Genomic DNA, 26,270 nt, shown 5'->3' with positions numbered 1-26,270 from the left:
GTTGTGTGTATGAGCAGCTCATGCAAATGCTCTTTGAACATGGCGAAGAGAGAATCGACACTGAGCTCATTTCCTTCTGCATCAACCTGGCTGCTAACAAGACTAATGCTCAGATTATTTGTGAGGGTAAGAGCCTGTATCTCATTTCCCCTGGAATGACATGCAACACTGAACTACATTGTCACAAACATCTGTGTTTACATGTCATATAGCGTACTGTCACACATCAGTGACGACTGTTGCTCTTCTGTAATAAATAATACACAAAGTCTGTCCAAACTTATGATTAATCTGGCTGAAACTGATTATTTTTGTATTTGCAGGTAATGGATTGAAGATGCTGATGAAAAGAGCACTCAAAATGAAGGACCCGCTGCTGATGAAAATGATAAGGAACGTCTCACAACACGATGGACCCTTGAAACAGCTCTTCATTGTAAATACAATATTTCTGCCATTCCATGAAGAGTCACAATTTACACATTTTAAACTTACTGAATACATCAAAGCATAATTTAGCATTGTCATGTTATTAAAATGACCTTTATCACTTTAAAACTAAAAATATTTTTTTTAAAAGTTTAAAAAGTTTTTAAAAATTGAACTAGATTTTTGTTTTGGATATTTTGATAGGCCTAATATTTGTGATTTTATTAAGCAAAATTGAAATTGTACAAGAATTTCTGTGCCAAAAGATGTCTTACTAGAAACACCTAGAGATATTTGGTGTCATTTACTTTCAAGGACTATGTGGGTGATCTGGCAGCTCAGATCAAGCTGGAGGGCAATGAAGAGTTTGTTATTGAGTGCTTGGGTACAATGGCAAACCTCACCATACCTGACCTGGACTGGGAGCTTCTCCTGAAAGAGTACAACCTAGTGCCCTACCTAAAAGACCACCTCAAACCCGGTAAAGCTAACATGTACCTGTTTGTGTAGGCGTAATACACTGCAGTACTACACTGTATGTGAGTAGTTTTCACATAGCATGACAAGTTTTTCATAATTCTGTCTTAGTTCATTAAAAGATCCTGTAGTCTATGCCATCTCTCTAATAATTTGAGCTTACAAAATGTGTAACTGTATGTGTAATTTTTCAAAATGCTGTAGTTTTAAATAGAGTATAGCAAGATACTCTGCAAGACATCTCAACTTTCCAAAAGTTTTTAATGTCAATTACTTTATACTGCATTGTGCATCCTATTTTGTTAAATTGTTATGTGGATTGGTAGCATTCAAAATATTCATGTTATAAATATGTTATAAATGTGTTATAAATGAAACAGTAACCAGTATGCAACCCTAACATTTCAATCTGTAGTATGGTATATTGTGCTATATAACATTCTCACGTTTAATTTAGTGAGAGATGTCCGTTTATTATACCAGGGATAAATATTTGCAATCCATTTTTGTGTAAAAATGGCCTGATTGTTGACAGTCCAATCATGATAAGTCTCAAAAGAGCTTTGAGTTGACATCACCCTCATTTATTTGTCACAATTTAAATGGTAGGTCTATATAGTGTTAGTATATATTACTATATGTGCATATATTACACATTTTGGCAAAGGTAGCAAGTCATCCTTCTGCATTCCTTCTACGAGTAGTATGATATACCATTTTTTCATCATACTCAACCAGATTTGGTCTTTGACCTCTGTTTCAGGTTCAGCGGAAGATGATCTGATCCTGGAGGTGGTGATCATGATCGGTACAGTGTCAATGGACGACTCCTGTGCAGTCATGTTGGCAAAGTCTGGCATCATTCCCGCTCTTATTGAGCTGCTAAATGGTAAGAGTGCTGCCAACATTTACACACATTTATTACCACTGAGCCAGTGCATGAGTGCTTAAAGAAACAAACGGATCTCCAAACTCTCTTGACAAAAAACTTTTTCATTATCGCTAGCCATAAAAATAATTTCAGAGGAAAAGATCAGCGCTGTTTTGATTTCTACTTTTGTTTGGCCGAATTGCGACAGCTGCCCCCCTGCTTTGCGTGTCTGTAGCCACTCAAGTACCAGATTTCAATTTGGCATGCTTTGTCTTCTCTAATGTGATCTTATGGAATGAGTTTTGAAGAGTTTATTTAGACTAAACTAATATTAAATTAGAATAAATTAGAATAAATATACAGCCCATGGCTGCTAGGGACACGGAGGGCTGGTTCTCGCTTTATGCATTACGTGCTGGGAAGTGACAGTGTTTTCAGGAACAGGAAAGAACCAGGCTCATGGCATGCATCAGATTTGCTGGTTCTGCTCAATGTGAGCCCTCATTTCAATAAATCCTGATGGCGGAGCTTTTCCTTGCCATGAAAAGAATAAATGTTTAAAGAGGCAAGGAGGTGGAGGGCTAAGATCGGGACCGTCCCAACATATACAGTTCCTCTCAGAGAGAAAAAGAAAAGAAACCTCTTGAACTGGCAACTTTTTGTTATCCCACTCCAGACACAATGGTCTCAATTACATGACATTTAACATCCGAAATGTTTTTGCACTACATGCCATATAATATTTTGAAACTTTGATCACAACAATGCAATAACAAATCTGACATTTGTTTCCCTCGTGATAAGCATTATGTGGCAACGCCGCATTGACAGATGCTTGGGGTGTTGTTTTATTTATACATATCATTTCAGCACTTGTGTTCGTATACTCGTTCATTGGCTCTTTCTCATCTGAAGAGGCGTTGACATGTTCACTGTGATGTTATTTGTAGCTTGTGCAAAGCTTGTACAACTTCTTACTGTAGCGGTATTCAGTATCTGGTCCCATGGAGCAGCTAAAGCCTTTTTGCTATCATTCTTCTAGAGGAATTTCAATCCCAGGGGACGAGTTGATTCTGCGCCAGATCAAAATTGAAATAAAGGCTTTTATTAAATTTAGGAGGGGGCAGTTACAACCGCACAGTTCTCCATAGGAGCTTTCTGTATCGTTTCTGAAGAAAAGTTGATACTCTCCCCAAATGGCGGCTTCTCACGAGAGCCTTCATACATAAACATGATCCACTGGAGGAGGTTTTTTGAACATCAGCTCGCATGAACAGGCACCATTGGATAGGAAATGCCTGCACAGCTGCTCTAGTGTGCGTGTTTGTTAGTTTTCCCGTATTGCATTTCAGCTTAATGCTGATGTGCAGATATTTGCGTGATAAGGAAATGAGTGTGCCTTCTTTATATGAAGCAAAATGCTTTATTTCGTGAGTTCAAAGTAATGTTCTTCATTTGCTTGTGTTGCTGTTTCCAGCCCAACAGGAAGACGATGAATTTGTGTGTCAGATCATCTACGTCTTCTACCAGATGGTTTTCCACCAGGCCACCAGAGATGTCATCATTAAGGACACTCGTATCCTTGTTACAATAAATTGATTTTCCGTGTGTGTGTTATTTTGAGCAAATGTTTTGTAAATGGACTTTGACAGTTGTTTGGCCTGTGTTCACTGATGCATTGATACTGTTGGGTTCTTCAGTCTTCAGTACTGCAGCTAAATGCTTATTTTAGCATCTAGACAGACGGAGAATGTAAAAAAAAAAACTGTTAAAAGTGGTAAAATTCAATAGTTGCCCTATAAATCTATTTCTACTTGATCTAACCAGTAATAATGACTTTCATTTGTGTAGCCTAAAGTAGTCAGGTTGATTCAGACATATTAAATAATATTTGTTTTATGTTACAACATGAAGTACATTTTTTGGGTTTCCAGAAAAAATATTTTACAGAGGCCTCTGAGGTAGACCAGACCAAAACTTTACATTCTGAGACCCAGACCAATGGACTCAAACTCAGACCAAGGCTATTTTTATGTGGTTTTACGAAGACCAAGACCAGAAAATGTAGACACTTTAGCAAGAATTTTGTCTAAAGTATTGAAATTATAAGATGGCAATTTGGAAATTTTACCATGAGCTTTTGAGCTGTTTACACCCTCATACTTAGAAATTATTTTCAACAACTAATTATTTTACATAGTCTCTATGGTAGCGATGGTCAAAATGTGTGGCTTTATTATTATTAACAACAAAATATTACACTACATTAATAATACTAAATAAAGTCTAATATTAATAATTATTAATAATACTATCAATGCCTTTACATTAATACACTTCATTGCTCTTACTCAGTATTTAAGAATGAATAAGGTGCAGTATCACTTGCTTTAATAAAATGTAATATCGATTGAACACAAATTTTGATAGAGGTTTTTATGACATTGTAAAATTTCAGCAATGTTCACTTTGAATGTTTTTTTACTGATTGAAGAATTGTAATTATGGTAATTGGATTTAAACTCAGCAATTATTAGGCTATAATTGTCAATGAATTGTGACATCTTTAACCGTATCTCCAAGAGGCCCCAGCTTACCTCATCGACTTAATGCATGACAAAAATGTGGAGATCCGACAGGTGTGTGACAACACTCTGGACATTATTGCTGTAAGTATTCTAAAACAACCCCACTACACATATGCACTCAAATCTGAATCGGAGACCTTGTGTGAGTTTTTGCTCAATGCTGACCATGTGTGTTTACAGTGCAGATAAAATCTCTGCAGTTAATGCTCACTCACTGACATTAGATAGCAGTAATTGGTGGTGAACTCTGAGAGCCAGGTTTGTTTGGGGAAGTGTTTCATTCACTTTATTAGCCTGCTCGTTAAGCCTCGGCCACATAAAAGCATGCGTGTGGGATCTGGTTTGTATCCGTCGTGACAGAGAAAGTGCAGATGTATAGCTCTGGCTCAGCAGACTGACATGTTTGAGTTGAGGCTGACGTTGGTATCAAGTATGCGGATTTACACTTTTATCTGCCATGCTATGAAACATATTTTTTTCTAGTTTCTAAAGATGATTTATATTTGATATGATTTGAAATATTCTTCCAGGCAATCATGTTTATCAATTGCTTTGTGCCATCTCAAGATCAGTTAATTTTATAGATTAATTTGACATTAAAAGCCTTGCTTATGCTCATTAAGATATTTTATTAAATTTCTGCTTTATTATCATTTTTTTTTTTTTTTTACCTCATGGTAGCGTAGTTTATATTTTAAGATCATCTCCTATTGACAAACATACAGAGAAAAATTAAGTGATAAAAGAGAGAAGATGATAATGATTTTAAAATTTGAAAAATATGATTGTTGCAATGTTCACAACTTTGTTTTTAAGTCTTTTTAATTGCACATTGTCAACTAACATAATCTCCATTTTGATTCATGGAGTCGTGAAACGATTCTTAAAGCATCTACATCCAATCTTGCTCCTGGAGGACCAACGTCCTGTAGAATTTACCTCCAACTTGACCCAACACATCTGATTTACGTATTTTCTGACCAGAGAAGTATGACCCATGTGAATCATGAAATGGCCTTAAAGGGTTCGTTCACCCAAAAATTCTGTCATTTATTACTTACCCTCATGCCGCTCCACACCCATATGACCTTTGTTAATCTTCGGAACACAAATTAATATTTTTGTTGAAATCCAATGGCTCCGTGAGGCCTTCATAGCCAGCAATGACTCTTCCTCTCTCAAGATCCATAAAGGTACTAAAAGCATATTTAAATCAGTTCATGTGCGTACAGTGGTTCAATATTAATATTATAAAGCGACGAGAATATTTTTGGTGCGCCAAAAAAAATAATAATAAAGACTTATATAGTGTTGGCTGATTTCAAAACACTGCTTCAGGAAGCTTCGGAGCTTAATGAATCAGCTGTTCGAAGCGTCAAAGTCACGTGATTTCAGCAGTTTGACATGTGATCTGAATCATGATTTGAAATGCTGATTCATTATGCTTCGAAGCTTCCTGAAGCAGTGTTTTGGAATCGGCCATCACTATATAAGTCTTTATTTTGTTTTTTTGGGCGCACCGAAGATACTCTCGTCGCTTTATAATATTAATATTAAACCACTGTACGCACATGAACTGATTTAAATATACATTAATGGATCTTGAGAGAGGAAATGTCATTGCTGGCTATGGAGGCCTCACTGAGTCATCGGATTTCAACAAAAATATCTTAATTTGTGTTCCGAAGATTAACGAAGGTCTTACGGGTGTGGAACGGCATGAGGGTGAGTAAGAATATTTATTTTTTGGTGAACTAACCCTTTAAACAATTACAAAACGGTTACAAAGCAGACTGCAAATTGTTGTGTTGCAATTACAAATCCTGCAGCTCATGATACTGTGTTTTATGTGTCTCAGAGCAGCTTGTATTAGAGTAAATGCTGCTCATTCATGGTTTTCCTTCTCTTTTTAGTCACCCTGAAGACCTTGATTAGCTGGTTTAACCCTGATCTACATGTGTCAGCAACAGCTTTGTTTTTGCTTTTTTGAGAAAGTATCTAGTTTCATCAATGAATTTTTATTTTTTCTGGGAATCAATCTAGAACGGATGTAAAGGAATAGTTGACCCAAAAATGAAATCGTTAATTCACCCTCATGTCGTTCCAAACATTTCTTTCTTCTCCAGAACACAAAACAAGATATTTTGAACTTTTTTGGCTATTGACAAAGAAAAACACTGAGACATTTCTCAAAATATCTTCTTTTATGTTCCACAGAAGAAAGAAAGTCATTCAGGTTTGAAATGACATTAGGGTGGGTAAATGATGACAGACTGTGAATTTTTGGGTGAACTAACTCTTTAAAATAGTGGGTGCATGTTTGTTTGAGTGTGTATTCTCACTGGCCCTCTGGGCTTTGCATCAGGCTTCTTGCCCCGGGCTCCCGCGCAGTTCTGCACTGCTGTCCACATGATGAATGGACACAGCAAAGAAAAGAGAAACAGGGCTTATTTACTCAGGTTCTGCCACAGGGGGCCTCGGCTGATTAATCCATATTTTCATTCAGCGGAGCAGGCGGCGGCAGGACGCCTCTGTGGGCCTTTAGACCCCGGGACAGAGAGCTGGCCTTGAGCTCTGAGCTCCAGCAGCCCTCCTCCTGCACCCTCCACCCCTCTGTTGCCAGCTAATACAGAGCTAATGCTGAAAAAGTTCCAGCCTCAGCATGAGTTAGTATTGGTACATCTAATACTTTGTCTCAGCAGAGATAGCTAAATTTATAATCTTTCTTTATGAGGTGAGCTCTGTGCAAAGGATGCTAGACTTGTTTCCCACTGTGCGAGAGTAACAGTTCATTCATTGTCTTCAGTTAAGTAATAGTTACAAAAAAGCATTTGAAAACTAGATTTCTTAACAGAATAGTTTACTCAAAATTTGTCATCATTTACTCACCCTGTAACTCCAAACCTGTATAACTTTAGTTGTTTTTTTGTTTTTAATTTTTTAAATGTGTATATAATATAATATAAAATAATATAATATATAATATAATATAATATAAGATATAATATAATATAATATAATATAATATAATATAATAAATATAATATAATATAATAAATATAATATAATATAATATAATATAATATAATATAATATAATATATAATATTAGTGGTGGGCCGTCATCGGCGTTAACGTGAGACTCTTGTCGGGCGATAAAAAAAATATTGCCGTTAATCTATTCTCAAAGTTGGGTTGGGAGCTGGGTCCATACTATGCAAGCTATGATGACTTTCACCTTGATAATTTAGCACGGATGTATAGACCCCTTAAAAGTTTGTAAACATTGCAACGTTTCCTGGTGGGCAGGGCTTAGCTGGAGGCAAAAAGAGACGCTGGACTCAATGTTGACAAGCGTAAGATAGCGTGTTTTAGGAGGGATTTATTAAACTTGGATGCAGAAGAAGGTTCATAACTGTCCGAATATGTACAGTCACTGACTCTGCGGGACTGTGACAGCTATTTTTGTAAATTAACTTAAGTTTTGGATATTTCCTAGACAACATATGAATTACTTTCGGATGGTTCGGGGAATTTTGTCAAGGCTTATTGTCTAATGTAACCTAACGCTGGGCTAACTATGATTATGGCTAGCAATGTGGATTATTTTAAGAGACCATTCAAAGGATGGCACACACATCTATTGCTGTATGTTTGTTTAACATTTAAGCTAGCTAGTGGCAACTTTTCACCTATAAAACAGAAACTTGCTGATTTGTACTAGATAAAATCAACACACCATTACATATGCATATGCAGCTGGATAAGAGACTTCTTTCAAAAACATTACAAAATCTTACTGCGACCAAAACTTTTGAATGTAGTGTATAGTGTAAATTGATTAAATTGTATTTGTTATATATTAAATCAATGATTGCATAGTCACACTTCTCTTAGACACGCTCTAGTTCATCACCGTTTCTTTGGAAGAGGTGTATTAAGATGGAGGTAGACCGAGTGACACACCTGACATGCTTTGGCAAAAGAATCCAAAAACACAAAATCATCTGATTCCCCATCTCACCAAAAGTGCAAGCTGGGCAGAAAGAGTACGGCTGTGGGCGACCTATGTGTTGTGTGTGGCACTCCACCCAGTCTGTGGGCTCTGCACCTTTAATCACTGGATTAAACCAGAGTCTGTTTCTCTGTGGCTCCATCAGCGGCCACAGCCTATAGGGAAAAACCTGCTCAGACAGAAGCCCTCATTGTAGGATGAAATATATCTTCTGTGGAGGGTCCGGACGGTGTTAGAAGTCTGTGCAACGGTAAATGGTAGATTGCCAGGCGTGACAGTGTATGGGACCCTCTCAGATATTCACTGGAAATCTCTTATGGGGAGTTCAAGTAGAACTGGCGCTGAAATACAGAGTGCCAGCCCTGTTTTGACAACTTAAAAACATGAATTTGCACAGCTGTGTGGTATAATTTAGGTTAGAGGGGAGTAACACATCTCAGGCAAATAAATATACGTGTTTGTGTGTGTTCTGCAAAGGAGTATGATGAAGAGTGGGGGAAGAAGATCCAAAGTGAGAAGTTTCGTTGGCATAACTCGCAGTGGTTGGAGATGGTGGAAAGCAGACAGATGGAGGATGCAGAGCCATACCTGTATGGAGACGACCCGGACGCCCTAGAGCAGCCTGATCTCTTCTACAGCACTGGTTAGAAACCACACATACACACCAAAACACCCCTCAGAGGAACATGGCTGAGACAAAAGACGCTCACTGTTTTTTTTTTTTTTTTTTTTTTTGTCTCCTGACATGACTTGATTGACATCCTGTTACACAAATTGAAAGATATGGAAAGTTAAAACCCTTACATTTAGATTCAGATTTTCCACGAGAATTGTGATGCTGTATTTTGGCTTTGGCTCGAGATGGTGTCATCAAAGGCTTGTCATATTGAGAGGTTGTCAGGAAGATAAATGAGGAGAGCTGCTGGGTGGAAGTGGCTCTGCTGGGTCACTGTCTCATACGTTTGTTTGCTCTATATACTCTGTGTGTGTGTACAGACGGTATGATGCCCCCTGAGCCCGGCCTCAGTCCAGACTTCTACAGCCAGTTCCACTCTCAGAATGGAGACTTCAGCTCCTGGTGAGTTAACAGCTGTTACCCTCATCAGCTTCTCTCACATTAAATACATATGTAAAATGATTTTTAAATATATTTCCTTAAATAATAGTCAAGTCACTTTTATTTCTATAGCGCTTTATACAATACATATTGTTTCAAAGCAGCTTTACTGTGATAAATAGGAAAATCACTGATGCAAACAGAGATCAAATTGATACTGCATTGACAGTAGTGTCACTAGCAAGTCAGTTCAGTTTTGATTCAGTTCAGTTCAATAACTGTGTAAAGTTCATCAATTATGAAATGAGTTCAATTTAAGACAATAGTGTCACTATTCACTTTGAGTCAGTTCAGTGTTGATTCAATTCAGTTCAGTAACTCTGTTCAAGTGTCAATGTTGCGAAATTCATCAAAAATGAAACGTCAAATCAGCTATAAAGCAGCTCTGCTAAAAACAGTGCTGTCATCATCCAGCTCATCAGACCTTAGGGTAGCGCCATATTTTATTTTTTTGACTGTAATAAAAACGAGGCTGTGAGGGATAAAATAGAGTGTATTTAATGGATTGTAGTGTTGTTTAACAGCAATCCGATTATTAAGCTGATGAAACAACTTTCTGAAAGTGGCACACTTCCTGCTGCCAGTTGGTGGCGCTATGACTTTAGCTCTGTCCACATGAACACGGGTATTTTCAAAACCCCCGATTTTTCTATGTGGTTTGGCCATTCGTCCACACGCAAATGCAGTATCAGGTCACTGAAATTGAACGTTTTTTGAAAAAAACTGCTACGGTGAAGATTGAGAAACTCCAGTTGCAGTGTTGTCGTGTAACCGGTGAAACTGAAGATTTTGGCTTGTGACGTCAGAGTGTGCGCTGTTATCTTCTTTGTTTGACATCAGATTGTGCGCTGCTCTCTCCTTCTGATTGGCCAACATGGCTTTACGGTCAGGGTTATATCGCCACCTGTTGGTTTGGCATGCTCTTGACAACGCTTCATAGCGTGTTTTGCGTTTTCACATGGATGAGATTTTTTTTTTAAACAAAGGAGGAAAAACTCTGTTTATAAAAATACCCATGTACATGTGGACTAGGCCTTAGTCTAGTTATATCCATGTGACCGACCTACTACAACGAACACCCAGCTAAAGTTTAATCAAAATCAGTCAATGTATGTAGAAGTTGTAACGCACTTCCTGTTTCCCTTTTTTCGCCATAAATTTGTTGCCTCACCATGGCCAAACCATTCGAGACACTTGCAATTTAGCATCCTCAATGTCTTGACCTCATGCTTGACTGAGTTTGGTTGTGATTGGATTAATCAAATTCCAGAGCATTTTTCAAACAACACATAATAGCCGACTTCCTGTTAGACTGGCATATGATTTAGAGTGCGAAAGTTGTTTGGCCCGATGAGATCTATAAGTGTATGAAGTTTGGTTACTGTAGGTGAAAAGGGGTGTGCTACAGAGCTCCTCAAATACAACCATATAAAAGGGTGTGCCACAGAGCCCCCCCACGACCCCCCTTGTGTCCACTTGTGCCCGCTCCTGATGGCCAAAGATTCCAACCTTTGTTTGCATTTGGTTTTTGACCGAAATACTGAAAAAAAAAGAAGAAAGCTACAGCAGTTTGAACGGCGAACCACCACATTTATTATAAGGTTCATATCATAGAAACATATCACGTTCCTTTGAAATAACTACTGAAATCAAATTAATAATGTCAGAACCGTTAGCACATATGGCTAACGTATTAAAGCTTGATGATGAAGGTTAGCCAATCATAACAGTGCTCATTTAAATAAAGAATCATTTACTCACCCTCATGTCATTCCAAACCTGTATGACTTTCTTTTCTCAAAATAAAGAAAATATTTTGAAGGGTGTTGGAAACCAAACAACACAGAGAAAAAAACCCAGACATTTAGAAAGTCATACAGGTTCGGAACAGTATGAGGGTGAGTAAATGATCACAGAATGATCATTTTTAGATGAACTACTGTGTACGTGTAGAAGTGCTGCTAGCTTAATTCTAAGATTCAGAGAGAAGGTGGAAAATGGTCATGTAATACTTATTAAAGGTGCCCTAGAATTAAAAATTTAATTTACCTCGGCATAGTTGAATAACAAGAGTTCAGTACATGGAAATGACATACAGTGAGTCTCAAACTCCATTGTTTCCTCCTTCTTATATAAATCTAATTTGTTTAAAAGACCTCCGAAGAACAGGCGAATCTCAACATAACACCGACTGTTATGTAACAGTCGGGATCATTAATATGCATGCCCCCAATATTTGCATATGCCAGCTCATGTTCAAGGCATTAGACAAGGGCAGGAGGTCTGGATGTGCACAGCTGAATCATCAGACTAGGTAAGCAAGCAAGGACAATAGCAAAAAATGGCAGATGGAGCAATAATAACTGACATGATCCATCCAACGTGATATTTTTAGTGATATTTGTAAATTGTTTTTCTAAATGTTTCGTTAGCATGTTGCTAAGTTACCATTGTTTCTTACTGTATTCACGGAGACAAGAGCCGTCGTTATTTTCATTATTAAACACTTGCAGTCTTGTACCTTGTAACTTCATTCTTTATAAATCTCTCCAACAGTGTAGCATTAGCCCGTTAGCCACGGATCACAGCCTCAAATTCATTCAGAATCAAGTAAACATCCAAATAAATACCATACTCACATAATCCGACGCATGCATGCAGTATGCATGACGAACACTTTGTAAAGATCCATTTGAGGGTTATATTAGCTGTGTAAACTTTGTTTATGCAATGATAGAGTCGAGAGCGCGAGCAATTAAAGGGGCCGCAGCCTGAATCAGCGCATTTCTAATTATGCCCCAAAATAGGCAGTTAAAAAATTTATTAAAAAAAATCTATGGGGTATTTTGAGCTGAAACTTCAGACACATTCAGGGGACACCTTAGACTTATATTACATCTTGTAAAAAACGTTCGATGGCACCTTTAAGACCGTTTTTGGTTCAAGAAACCATTATTAATATAATACGACCTTTAAAGAAAAAATAAAATACTTTTTCACATCTTGCCCAGTCAGACCAGTAGTTTATATTTTAATGTACCCAGCACTGGTTTAGAAAAAACTGTATTTTAATTAAAGGTTAGTATTTTTAAAAAAGCTTCATGACAGCTATAAATGGGAATACACTTTTGGTACAAAACATTGCCATACGATGTGAAACATAATATTCATCCAGTTCTAACTGATGCTTTTGGCACTTTTATAATTCATCCTCATGTAAACCATCTACAATACAGATTATATTACCTCAGTGATGTATTTAAATCAGCAACAATCTTTAATACATCACAAAAATCCAAATATTTTGGATATGGTTAGCAGGGCATAAAATTACGAACATGTATTGTAGTGAAAGCAGGGCAAGTAAAGGTCCTTTTCTCACACTGGTCACAGACCATCAGGCAATTGATGTTGTTTATCCCTTTGAGTTCACCAGTTTGTTTTTGTAGTCTTCAGAGAATAGCATTTTAAAATTTTCCACATTAAATGTATTTTTGGCTTTTCTAAGTTGTTTAATCATTTGAAGAATATGATGTACAGCTGTTCAAAAAAAAAAGTACCAAGTAATATTACTGTCTGACATTGCCTTCCTCTCTGTCAGTGGCACTCTATGGCCCAAAAATAAACATGCCTTTTAAGTCCCATGCAGCCAAATATATTGTCTACATTCCTCTACAAACACAGACACACATGCGTACAGATGAAATAACATTTCACCTCTCCATCCACTCCAGTGTTCACATTGACTATCTTAGGCTGCCAAAGAGCTGATCTGTGAGGAAATGGATCTGCCACTTGTGTTTGATATGCAGCTCTGATATAGTGCATGCTTACTCTAGTAGTCTAAACTTGCCCTGATAGTGCATACTTGATACGATTGCTTTCACTGGACATGTTTAATATGCGCTGTGTGCTTTGTATGGAAAATGTGCTGCTCGTTGGCCTGTTTGTTTTGGCTGGGTGGGGATTTGGGCACTTTGCGAACTGACGGCTGGGGCGCTGAGTGCCGCCGCGCTGTCATGTGGGTGAGGATAGAGGCGGGGATCCAGATGGAGGGGCAAGTTCTCTGGCGGCTCTTTGTAAAGTGATACATTTCAAATATACACCGAGGGGTGGGGGGCAACATTAGGGTCCTGGGATGAATGGTTTAATTTGAGTGGGCAGCTCTGAGTGACAGAGGTTACCATAATAATCAAATAGAGTCTCAGTCTTTACTTAAGACGCTTGTGAAACGATGTGTGTGAACGCAGGCCTATTGGAGTGGTTTGACTTCACGTGCCAACCTGAGACATGTATTTGATTCACTCATGTGGTCCATCTTGATTCCCATGTAGTGTTGTATGGTACAAAAATAGTACAGCGGTATTGAAAATTTACAGTTATTTTTTTTTTTTTTTTATATATATAAATTAAATCTAGATAGTTTTCTTAACTATAGTCATTTGCATTCTTCATACTATATGGCAGAATTTAATAATTATCATCAAAATTAAAAATCATATTTTTGTATAATATAGATCATCAGATGACAATAGTAAAGCATTTTTGTTACAAATATACTGATCAAGTTTGGGGTAAGTTTTTTTTTTTTTGAAAAACTTAATACTTTTATTCAGCAAGGATGCATTAAATGAATCAAAATTGAAAGTAAAAATGTAAAACTTCAATATATCTCCCAGGAAATACATTAACTGATTTAAAGAAAAAAGAGGTCAACCTTGAATGCAATTTATGTTGCTTTGGATAAAAGCATCAAATAATAAATAAAACTGTAGAGTTTATGTATTATATACACTTTTAAAGTTTATATATAGTATATATACATAATATACACTGCTTTTTTCAAAGTACCAAAATCCAATGCAGATGAAAGAGAAACAAGTGAGTAAAAGATTACAATTAGTGCTGTCAATCGACTAGTTAATCACACATTTTTTCTGATTTATCGCGAGTAATCACACCTAACATTAAAGTTTTTAATCTATTTTTGTATTGTCATAATTTCACATTTAATCTCCAAATTAGTGTAAAAAAAAACAACATAAAGACAGTATGTTTTAAATATTTGATCTAACAGGTAGGAAATATACAGAAATTAAATAAAACACTTTACAGTCTTCACTGCATAAACTATATACACTTTCATTAAAGCTATAAATGTCATTCAGTCAAGAGCAGTGATTGATTTTCTCTTTTTCTTTTGTTGTTTGATTAAAGGAACACTCCACTTTTTTTGAAAATAGGCTCATTTTCCAACTCCCCTAGAGTTAAACAGTTGAGTTTTACCGTTTTCAAATCCATTCAGCCGATCTCCGGTTCTGGCGGTACCACTTTTAGCATAGCTTAGCATAGTTCATTGAATCTGATTAGACCGTTAGCATCGCGCTTAAAAATGACCAAAGAGTTTTGATATTTTTCCTATTTAAAACTTGACTCTTCTGTAGTTAAATCGTGTACTAAGTCCGACAGAAAATGAAAAGTTGCGATTTTCTAGGCTGATATGGCTAGGAACTATACTCTAATTCCGGCATAATAATCAAGGAACTTTGCTGCCGTATCATGGCTGCAGCAGGTGCAATGATATTACACAGCGTCTCTCACATACGTCTCCATGGTTGCAAGGCACGTTCCCTGTGCAAGCAGGGGCTCACGGGTGCTGTGTAATATCATTGCACCTGCTGCAGCCATGATACGGCAGCAAAGTTCCTTGATTATTACGCCTGAATGAGAGTATAGTTCCTAGCCATATCAGCCTAGAAAATCACAACTTTTCATTTTCTGTCGGTCTTAGTACACGATTTAACTACAGAAGAGTCAAGTTTTAAATAGAAAAAATATCAAAACTCTTTGGTCATTTTTAAGCGCGATGCTAACGGTCTAATCAGATTCAATGAACTATGCTAAGCTATGCTAAAAGTGGTACCGCCAGAACCGGAGATCGGCTGAATGGATTCGAAAACGGTAAAACTCAACTGTTTAACTCTAGGGGAGTTGGAAAATTAGCCTATTTTCAAAAAAAGTGGAGTGTTCCTTTAAGATTAATGACAGACTGCAGCAGGTTTATTAGGCTACTGTCACTTTAATACCTGATGCACATGATGCGGATTTGACGCGCATCCCATTTCTTCACTCTTTATGTTAATTTAAGACTTTATTTAACTCATTAAGACTGCTTACGAGAATACTCTGGCATTTTGGTATCATTTTTCGTGTTTTTGTCCGTTAAAGCGCGAAAGAGTACTCACTTTACTCGCTAAAGTGGCTTTCTGTTCGCATGAGTCGTGTGACACAGACAGGAGATTCATAGATCATATAAAGTAACGCTAGCTAAAGGATGACAGGAAAAAAATGGATGCTGCGTTAATTGCGTTAAATATTTTTAATGTGTTAAACTGAAAAAAATAATTGCGTATGTTAACGCATTCATTTTGACAGCCCTAATCACAATATATAATCATTTTGAATAAGTAAGCTTTGCAGTATTATTGTATTGTGTCCTACATACCAATATAATTATCACCAGAGCTCTGTTGATTCCCAGAGACAGACAAGGTGCTGAATCAAGCTAAAACTGGTCACTCTGAGCATGAGCGGGGCACACTGTCTGCAGATGGGCTTCTGATGTCTCAGAAGAAAACCAGTTGTGTGCGTGTCTTTTGTGCGCACACATCAGCCTGACAAATCCGCCTTTATTTAAGCAGTGTGGCGCTGCGTGTCCCTAAAGCCTTGGGGAGCTTGGACGAGAAGGCAGGAGGAAAATGGAAAACAGGGATGTGGAGACGCAATCAGGCAAAGGAAGGGGAAAAAAGGGCTGCTGTTGATTTGACACAGCCAAGGTAGGGGCATGTAACTGGATATGTGACAGGAACGGGAGATCAAAGCGTGAGCTGGAGAACAACTTGGGGAAAAAAGGAGGAGAAACGTCCTTTTATAAAAGAGCCGAGACCCGTTTCCTGTGCAAACACACTCTTCTGAGCTATGAAACAATGTCTGGTTAAAAGGGCCTTTTTTTACGGGCACCTTTGGCCGTTTCCCCCCAGAACGCCAGGGCCGACCTGGCTCCCTATGAGCTGTCAATCCCACCCCCACTCAGCTTTTATTACCCTGTTTTGAAGCCCCATGCAGGAAGAGGTGACAGACTGCCTCATAATTGGACAAGAATGTGCTCGCTATGGATCATAGGCAGGGTCGGTCACAGGACTGAGATAAATCATCAAACAAATTCAAATTATTTATTTTTTTTATCTGAGTTCATAGTGTTGTTTTTGGGTGTTATCATCTTCTTGTAATTAATGTCCTGATGCCAAGTTGAAGCACAAAACTAACCCTGATAACTCTCAGCTATAAATTCTACCTCTGTAGATGATTATCCCAGGCTCTCGAAGCCTGTATTTTTTGATAAATAACTTGCTTTCAAGGAAAACCCAAGTGAAGAGATAAAATTTAGGTGTCTGAGTCAAAAACAGAGGCTCAGAGCACCTACAGGTGGCGTCGATCCGTGCATGAATCCCTCTTAACTGCTGTTCAAATTCAGCCTGACAGATCTGGCAGGCCAATAGGAAAAAGACATATTTTAGACAGCAGAGTGTGTGAGAGTCGGGGTGCTAAGAGGAGCTAGCTGTATTTGATTACTGGAGGTCATATGAGGCTAAAAACAACACAATGTAATGTGGGCACATAGGGGCAAAGCAAACAGCTCATATTTTAAAGGCCGTGGGCCTGAAACTGTTAGTTTAAAGCAAGCAGACAGAGCCAGGGGCCAATTTGTTTCTAGAACCACAGCACTTTTCTAGCTCTGTTCATCCCGAATGAGTGTAAAATTCTCGTTGAGGTGCAAGAAGGACAGGAACGTGTCACACCTCTCGAAAATGAAACATCACTGTTGTTGTTGTTGTTGTTTTTATTCATTCTTTGTTAGTTGCTTTGTTTTATTAAACAAATCTCATCAGATTTACTTGAATAATGTAATAGTTTTAGAAATATTTTGAATATTTAATACACTTAAATATTTTGTAAAAACAAATCATTTTGTAGCTTGACACTGTACATGTCGTAGCCTGTATTGTACACTGACGGTGGGCAATAGTATACAGTATGGGAGGCTCATATACTGTAGGAGGTATGGCTTACATTGGCATGCAGAGCTCATTGAATTGAAATCTCGGCATTTGGAAGCCTTTCATGGGACAATATGCATCCTAAACTGTACTACAGTATCTTGGACAGCAGGTAAATGTTTTACAGAAAGATTGCAGCTTTCATTTTATACTTGAATAACTTTTTTTACATTTCTGGTTGTTCATATTGTCATAGACAAGATGAGTCAGTCTTGGTTTTGTTGGTTGATTCTTCTTCTGTGATTGTAAGTCTTTATATTGTTAAAACATTCATTTATTATATTCTCTTTGTTCACTTGTCATTTAAAGTAATTGTTACAATGAATCATTATTGGTGTTATAAGTGTATCTAGTGGGCTTGGACCACTACCACCACAAAAACAGATCTTTTTTTTTTTTTTAAATAATTTTTAAGAACATACACACACACATATATATATTATAGAGGAGATTGAAACTTTGTTTATCAGTTTGAAGTGCCTTAACAGGTAGCAGTCCTGTCATGTGAGGAAGATCCATTTAGATCTGCTGTGATGGATAGATCCGTTTAGATCCACTCTGACGGACAACAACAAAAAAAAAAAACTCCCTAAGACTTCCTAGCTCATCCATCCAGATAGCAAAATTCTCTGTCTTTACTGTTATTTCTATTTCTTATGTTCTATTTTTATTATTCTTATTTTATTCTTATTTATTATTTTTATTATTATACTTTATGTAAAGCACTTTGAATTACCATTGTATATGACATGTGCTATACAAATAAAATTGCCTTGCCTTGCCTTGCCTCTATATATATATATATATAATATATATATATATATATATATATATATATATATAATATATATATATATAAATTCTTCTTCTTCTTCTTCTTCTTCTTCTTCTTCTTCTTCTTCTTCTTCTTCTTCTTCTTCTTCTTCTTCTTCTTCTTCTTCTTAGTATTATTATTATTCTTATTATTATTATTATTATTATTAATAAAAAAAAATTTAATTAAAAATTAAACATTTTGTTTTTACCAAAAATATAATCATATTTTTCAGGAATAATAGTTTGTATAGCTGAAATGTAAGGGCTGAATAAATGACACCACTTTTATTTCATAAGCACATTTTTATAGTCAAAATATCAATATCAAAAGTCATTCTTGGAATTTAAAAGCCAGCTAGATAGCAATTTTCATAGAAATTATGTGTGAGTGTAAAATATATACAATATTATGCTATAGTTATAGTATATAATTTATATTATATATTTAAATTTACAAAAAAAAAACGTTGAAGCTTAATGAATTGTGTAGCATCAGCACAGCACTGACACCAATACAGAATACCATTAACAAATTGATTTTTCTATACACACCTGATATTGCCTCCTGATAATGTGTATGGAAGAAGGCCATCTAGTGACTCTTGGAGGCAACACTTTAAAGGTAACTTTAAAGGTTTACGCTCACTTGATTCAATTCTCCTTCCTCAGTAATGGAGCTGAAGGACGTCCTGCCACTGCCTACGGCTTTCGTCCTGATGAGCCGTTCTTCCACGGGTACGGATCCAGCAGATAGAGCCACTGCGTAACAGTTCGCTACAAGGCGATTTTGATCTCCTTGAAAACTCAAACGCTGTGAACCAACCAGTCTCTTCCACAAAATGTGAGCCCACCCTTGGATTTAAAGGCAGATTTAATGACGAGACCCCCGTAAAATGCTTGGTGATGCTTTAAACTTGAAATGATTAATTAGCGAGCAAATCAATAGTTCACGTACATTCAAATATGAATATAAAATATGTTAATATATATTTTATATTCATATGTTTAGTTATAAATTGTTTTTTTCTGACTTTTTGAATGTACACACATCTGCAAAGCTTTATTACATTATGTAATGCTTTACATGATCTTATACATTGTATTAATATTATTTATGAAAGATATAAAGCGCTGTAGTTCAGTGGGCATAATTTGGGTTCAAGACATTTTGGGAGACATACAGGTAAAGTATAATGTGCTGCATGCGCCACATACCACCAATCAAACAACTCACTTGCTAATGACAAAATTACAGTTTAGCTTCAGAATAATCTTCATTTATTTATACATTTTATTTTTGTATTTTAGGTTTTGGAGAGTGCACTTTAATATTAAGTATAATCACTGAACTGGATTAAATCTGTTCTTCATATTTAAATAATTATCAGCTAATATGTTATTGACTATTTTATTTTGACATGATATTATCTTGTACTTTCGGCCAGTAAATTGATTATTATATAGCCAGTTCTCATTAACCCAATGACCATAAACTGCATTTACAGCTTCATTAAGATGTAGCATCACTCACTATCTTGCACTACTTGTCTTATAACAAAACTATACGCTGTGTCTGTCAGATAGCATATATTAGTAGACATTCCTCTTAGAGATATTTATGAATTAACTACCTAACCATGTCCAGGATTCATTGCTGTGAAAAGAGTCTTACAACACTATAAGTAAGGTGCTAAATGCTGCCTCTGTTCTTACTTGATTATCATAGATTTCTGATTGAGCTGTAGCATGTGTCTGTTCATTTTTAAGTCTTATTTTATTTTATCACAATGAATTCAGGACCGCTCTGTATTTCCAGACACAAAACGTGCCTCGTAACATCTTGGCCTTTGCTGCTATAATGATCCTGGGAGTTTGACGAATTAATGTGAATTGTCCTTAACTGCAAACAGAAGAAATAAAACAATGCACTAATTTTGTTTTGTGGAAATTTATTTAACAGACTCTCTGTAATAATCATATGTACAAAGGTACTGTGTCTCATTTTCAGAAAATCTACAGCATGGTAAAAAATAATTGTTTAGTGATCAGCATGACCCCCTTGTTATTTAATATAAAGAATGAGTTGTCTGTACAGGCCAGCACAGCATGTGAATAAATTAGTCCACTAAAAACATTTGTGTACCATCTAAAAATTTAGAGTTTCTAGTTTTTGTCATTTAATTATAATAGCCTAACATTGTTTAAAAAAAAATGTTCCAGCATTAAAATTATTGAACATTATATTAAAAAAAAACTGTGCGGGTACAAACAACCATATTTTTGTTAATATGATACAAGATAAAGTGTTAAAAAAGACAGTCTGTTTACATAGACACTTGGTTGCTATGCGAGTCAAAGTATTTTACAAAAAATCAGACTTTAAATGTTAATCATTAGATTAATAATAAAAATAGTAACTGATGTAACTATAAAAAAAAAAATATATATATATATATGGGATTTGAAAAAAAAAAACCATGAGAACACTGTAGTTGGTTTTGTTAGCAGAGCTGGATAGTTGATGATCACTTTTCATTGAAACATTTTTAAGGCTGGTTTTCATCACAAGGTCTCACTATGTCCTCTACCTCGATGACCTCCATTATGAGATTTCTGATAGCCTGCACACTGTCAGCGGTCTCCTCTGATGAATCTGTGTTTACAGTGCTGTTATGGTTCTCCAGCTCTGATGTTAAAGCAACAGCGCCCCCTACCGGCCCATCAGGAACAGTGTCGGGAGCAGGAGAAGCATCCACTGCAGGACTGTCTTGCGTTTCATTACTATTCTCATCACTAGATGGCGCTGCCTCACACACCTTGTTATCCACACTGTGCTTGGCGTCCACATCAGTGTCTTCAACACATACATCTGTGCGAACTTCTTCACTGACCGTCAGTCTAGCGTCAGGTTGGACAGTATTGACACATTCCTCTTTGATTTCAGATTGCGGTGGAGTACTTGCATCTTTACTCTGCTCGTCTGTTTCTACATTTAGGGTTTCACAAGCATCAGCGACAGGAACAGGCCTTCCTGCAGCTGAGTTGAGACAGACTGCTTGGTCTGAACTAACAGAAGATTCCTCTGTAACGTCATCATCCTTCACTTTGGAAGGTGTCTCTGGTTGTGGAGAAGATGAATCTTCTGCACATATGATGGTTTCAGGTTTGGGAGGTGAATTATTAGGTAATGTTGGTGGAACATCTGGCTGGCTTTCAGCAACACTGAATGGTGATGTAGGTTCTGCAGATTCGGGAGAAGACACTGTAATCTTCACTGTAGGAATGACTGAAGTATCATGTGTCTGGTGGGTGTCTTCGCTGACGGTTCCTCCTGATGGGGAGGAGATCTTTTGCTCTGCCTTCTGAGAGAGAGCCACAGAGGACAGCACTGGGGGTGGGCTAGAAGGGGCAGAGAGGGGCGGTGTGCGGCTGTCAGCCAAGCTGCTTTGACTAACACACTGCAGGTCAGTACTGTCCGCAAACAGGTTGTTCTTCTTCAGGCTGGCTGCCTCCTTCACCACTGTATAGCAAACATATGGAACGAATATGTAGATGTTGAGTATTCTGAAGTTAATAATATGTCTCTAGACACTCAAAACAAGAAGCTAAAACAGTTTACCTTTGTTAACTTCATTATTCAAAAGGTTGAGTACTAAGTTCTCGTAGATATTCTCCACTTGAACAAAGTTTGTGTAATCTGCAAAGACGAATTGTTCAAAATTCTGAAGCTCCTGCCAAAAAAAGAGAAAAAAAATCAGCCAAAATCACCCCTGTATTTGAGCAGGAGCCTAATATCAAACAAAATCTTGATTTTGTACAGGCTGACCATTACTAAGTGCATTAATTGACACAAACACATCACTATCTTTGAGTATTCTCAGTCATCCGGGTCATCATTAGGATTGGGAACCAAGAACTGGGGCCAGTTGCATAAACAGCCATTATGTTAATGGGTTAGTTCACCAAAAAATGAAAATAATGTTATTTATTAGTCACCCTCATGTCGTTCTACACCTGTAAGACCTTCATTTGTCTTCGGAACACAAATTAAGATATTTTTGATTAAATCCGATGGCTCAGTGAAGTCTGCATTCATAGCAATGACATTTCCTCTCTCAAGATCCATAAAGGTTCTAAAACCGTATTTAATACAGTTACTACCCTAATATTATAAAGCGACGAGAATACTTTTTGTGCGCCAAAAAAACAAAATAACGACTTTTCAACAATATAGTGATGGGCCAATTTCAAAACACTGCTTCGGAGCATTACAAATTGAATCAGTGTCTCGGAGCGCCAAAGTCATGTGATTTCAGCAGTTTAGCCGTTTGATAGGAGATCCGAGTCACTGATTTGATTCGTAAAGCTCCGAAGCAGTGTTTTGAAATTGGACCATCACTATATTGTTGAAAAGTCACTATTTTGGGGGGGTTTTGGTGCACAAAAAGTATTCTCGTCGCTTTATAATATTAAGGTAGAACTACTGAACTCGCATGAACTGATTTAAATGTTTTTAGTACCTTTATGGATCTTGAGAGAGGAAACGTCATTGCTGTGAATGCAGACCTCACTGAGTCATTGGATTTTATCAAAAATATCTTAATTTGTGTTCTGAAGATGAATGAAGGTCTTATGGGTGTGGAACGACATGAGGGTGAGTAATTAATGACATTATTTTCATTTTTGGGTGAACTAACCTTTTAACCAACTAGCAGTTAGTTAGGGCTAATCACTTTCAGAATGATTTTTTTCCAGCTGATGAATAGTAAAAACAATGACAGCCAATCAGAATCCAGCAGATTTTAAAGAGCTCGAACATTAAAAGAGGCAGATGACAAAACTGCAGCGCATGCTTAGAATAAACAGAACAATGTCATCCTCTGATAATATCATAATCAGAACAATATCATTTTTTTGCAAACTTGTTAAGGGATGAATAGTGCATACAGTTTTGCAGGCGGGGGCCAGGTTTCTCTTGATGGCTGGCAGGGTGATGTCAACCAGGGCCTCCTGGAATATCTTCTTCCTTACTGTGCTGCTGTCATAGTCAAATTGCTAAAGGCAAAACAAAAGTTTCCATAATGATTATGTCGTATATTACAATTATTCTAATAAGGTGGTGTACTGCTGCCTTGCTCATGAACACACTCATATGTAAACGTGCTCAAAACCAACCTTGAGGACACGTAGTTTGGCTTTCTCCATGACCGAGGCCTGTTTGTCAGGTTTATCTTTTAAGGAAGACTGAAGCAGGAGCTCAAAAGTGTACACTGCATTCTCCATCAACTAAAAAGAGTGGAACAAATCAACAGCCATGCCACAGTTCATTTATATTCCTTTGACCTGTAGGGGGAACCAAATTTCATGACAAGATGAGGCAATGCTCTCCATTGACTTCATTTTAGGTGGAGCAGTCTATATGACAAATATGATTCCAGTAGTTTATATCCACTACTGAGGTCTGAAAAAGATTTGAAAAGATTTATACTTGCAATTATACTTGAGTCAGAAGGCCAGATGAACTATTTCATTACACGAACATAAAACATCTAAAAGCCCCACCAAGAGCATGGAAACGCACCTGCTGCATTTGATTCTGGGTGCAGTGAACTACTCGAGTCGAGTTGGAGAACTTGAAGCGGTTGCGGAGTTCCTGGAGCTGTTCTTTCAGGACATTCACATGCTGGTAACAGTCCTCCATCCGGTCACGACCCACCTGCTGCAGAGCCTTCAAACGGACAGGCATGACTCATGAGAACTCGAGGGAGTCTGAGTGCGTTTATGACTTCAGATGATCGTTATTCCAGCATGAACTAATCATGTCAGCTCTGCCGTCTAACACTTCACTCTCCTCTCAAAGGAAAAACTGACCTGATTTGCTTCAAGTGTTGTGCAATAGCTTTGGCCAGGAAATGTTGAAATCAGCAGATAAATATTCATTTTAAGAACTTGAATGCCAGAAAGCTGTATTGCCACATATTTCTAAATGTTCTGCACTCTCTTACGGTCTTCAGTTCCTCTGTGACTCCCCCCTGAGGGAAATCCTTGCAGACTCGGGTCAGCTCGTCTTCCAACAGCAGCCTCACGGCCTGGAAGCCTGCGCTGACCGGACCCATCAGCTCCTCCAGGATAGAGGTCAGGTATGGGGCCACACTCTCTGAACAGTATTTCATGGCTGGCTCTGATACTAAAGCTTAACACAAACAGAAAGTAAATCAAAAGGTGCCGTACAACATGAAGATGCATTTGGTTTGTGTCGCTGACTGCATTTACATGCATAAAAATATTCAGATACATTAATCAAAATATGGTCATATTTCATTTAGTAAGCATTGAGTAACCTGATTGTCTTAACATAATTATAAGTCAATACTCTGGTTGAAGGTGGCCATTTGCTTACACATTCACTGGTAGCTATTAAACAAGATTTTATTATAGTTATGAGGTCTGGGGCAGTTGCAAAACTATGAAGGCAGCGGCTATTTGCACTAAGCGAAAATAGCATATTTTCTTAGTGATAGATGCTATTTACACTAATTGCAAATAGCTGTAGATGCTAGATTGATGATAGCAGCATTTTCTTAGAATCTATCACTATTTTCACTTGGTGTAAATAGCATATCGCTGTTTACACCATGTAAAAGTATCATTTGTTTGCAATAAATAGTAAATAGTAAATATATGCTTTATTTTGCACATTAACAAGATGCAATAATATAGAGTGTAAATGATTATAACTATTACAATTATTAAATGGATGCTGCCTTATTGGGAGAATAAAAACACTCCCTACACCTTCCCCAAACCCTACCCAATAAACACTTTTAATATTATTAAACACTCATTCGCAGTTTATTTCCATTTTTTGAGCATTATTTTCATTTTTATTGAAAATAAATGTGAGCTCGGCAAAAGGCGGATTCGAACCCACGTCAATTGCATTAAATAAGAGAAATCTGTGAGCCTTACTTGCTACTGCTGTGCCACTGAAGACATTAAATTCTACATGTCTTTTTTAAAACTTGAGTGGCCCAATCAGACATTGGAGGGCGGGGCGGGGCTAGTGTAAATCGTGTTTGCCAACAAGGGATGCTATTAGCACTTTGTGTAAATAGACACTCTGAACTAGGAACTTGTATGACTAAATTGAAAGGCTGTAGTATGTAATAAAAATTTAGAAGTCATTAGCTGATACACAGTATTTTGGTAAAAAATGTAACTCATTAAACACAACTGTAATGTAGTAACTAATTATTATTTTGCTTTAAACACATTATTCATGATAGCAAAAAGAAATAGTAGCACATAAACGAGAAAATGATTCACTAACATTACTAAATATTAAAGAAACAATTATTATTCCACCTATGGTGTGCTCTCGGAATACAATAGGTTAATATGATTTTTGTGTTATGAAGGATTTTTTTTTAATAATGCTACATTATTCCATACTGTATATATACTACCGTTCAAAAGTTTGGGGTTACTAAGATATATATATATTTTTTTAATGTTTTGAAAGAAGTCTGTTATGCTCACCAAGGGCCCTATAATACACCCGGCGAAATGCGTCGCAAGGCGCAGCGCAAGCGTGTTTGCGTCCGGCGCCGTTCGCGTTTTCCCGTTCAGCGCCACGTCCTTAAATTAGTAAATGCATTTGCGCCAGTTAGAGCGCCCATGGGCGTGCTGGTCTAAAGAAGAGGTGTGTTCAGGCGCATTGCTATTTTAAGGAGCTGGAAATAGACTGCACCATAGACCAACTCAAACCTAGTCTAAAGTCAATGGCGCAATATTTTTTTGTTAGAGCGCGTTGGTAGAAACTGCGCCTCTGGGCGCGTCCA

The 26,270-nt window shown here is 37.2% G+C and overlaps 2 protein-coding genes across 2 annotated transcripts in view; one reads left to right on the top strand and one right to left on the bottom strand.

The window, feature by feature from the left end:
* kifap3b (kinesin-associated protein 3b) overlaps window positions 1-19,237 on the top strand; it is a 37,309-nt gene extending 18,072 nt beyond the window's left edge. The window contains exons 12-20 of the mRNA XM_067361923.1: window positions 18-126; window positions 324-436; window positions 745-910; window positions 1,670-1,795; window positions 3,255-3,353; window positions 4,361-4,446; window positions 8,857-9,022; window positions 9,376-9,457; window positions 19,099-19,237. Coding sequence (XP_067218024.1) covers window positions 18-126; window positions 324-436; window positions 745-910; window positions 1,670-1,795; window positions 3,255-3,353; window positions 4,361-4,446; window positions 8,857-9,022; window positions 9,376-9,457; window positions 19,099-19,183 — 1,032 coding nt within the window. The 3' untranslated portion in view covers window positions 19,184-19,237. The remainder of the gene's footprint in view (window positions 1-17; window positions 127-323; window positions 437-744; window positions 911-1,669; window positions 1,796-3,254; window positions 3,354-4,360; window positions 4,447-8,856; window positions 9,023-9,375; window positions 9,458-19,098) is intronic.
* A 1,720-nt stretch (window positions 19,238-20,957) lies between these two features.
* The window catches only part of niban1b (niban apoptosis regulator 1b), a 33,936-nt gene continuing 28,623 nt past the window's right edge, over window positions 20,958-26,270 (bottom strand). Inside the window, exons 9-14 of the mRNA XM_067361922.1 lie at window positions 24,435-24,622; window positions 24,011-24,157; window positions 23,605-23,715; window positions 23,377-23,484; window positions 22,049-22,160; window positions 20,958-21,949 (exon numbers count right to left, since the gene is read on the bottom strand). Coding sequence (XP_067218023.1) covers window positions 20,976-21,949; window positions 22,049-22,160; window positions 23,377-23,484; window positions 23,605-23,715; window positions 24,011-24,157; window positions 24,435-24,622 — 1,640 coding nt within the window. The 3' untranslated portion in view covers window positions 20,958-20,975. The remainder of the gene's footprint in view (window positions 21,950-22,048; window positions 22,161-23,376; window positions 23,485-23,604; window positions 23,716-24,010; window positions 24,158-24,434; window positions 24,623-26,270) is intronic.

This window comes from Chanodichthys erythropterus, chromosome 16 (genome assembly GCF_024489055.1).
Source record: "Chanodichthys erythropterus isolate Z2021 chromosome 16, ASM2448905v1, whole genome shotgun sequence".
In the NCBI taxonomy this organism is placed as follows: domain Eukaryota; kingdom Metazoa; phylum Chordata; class Actinopteri; order Cypriniformes; family Xenocyprididae; genus Chanodichthys; species Chanodichthys erythropterus.
This window is presented reverse-complemented; position numbering and strand designations above follow the sequence as displayed.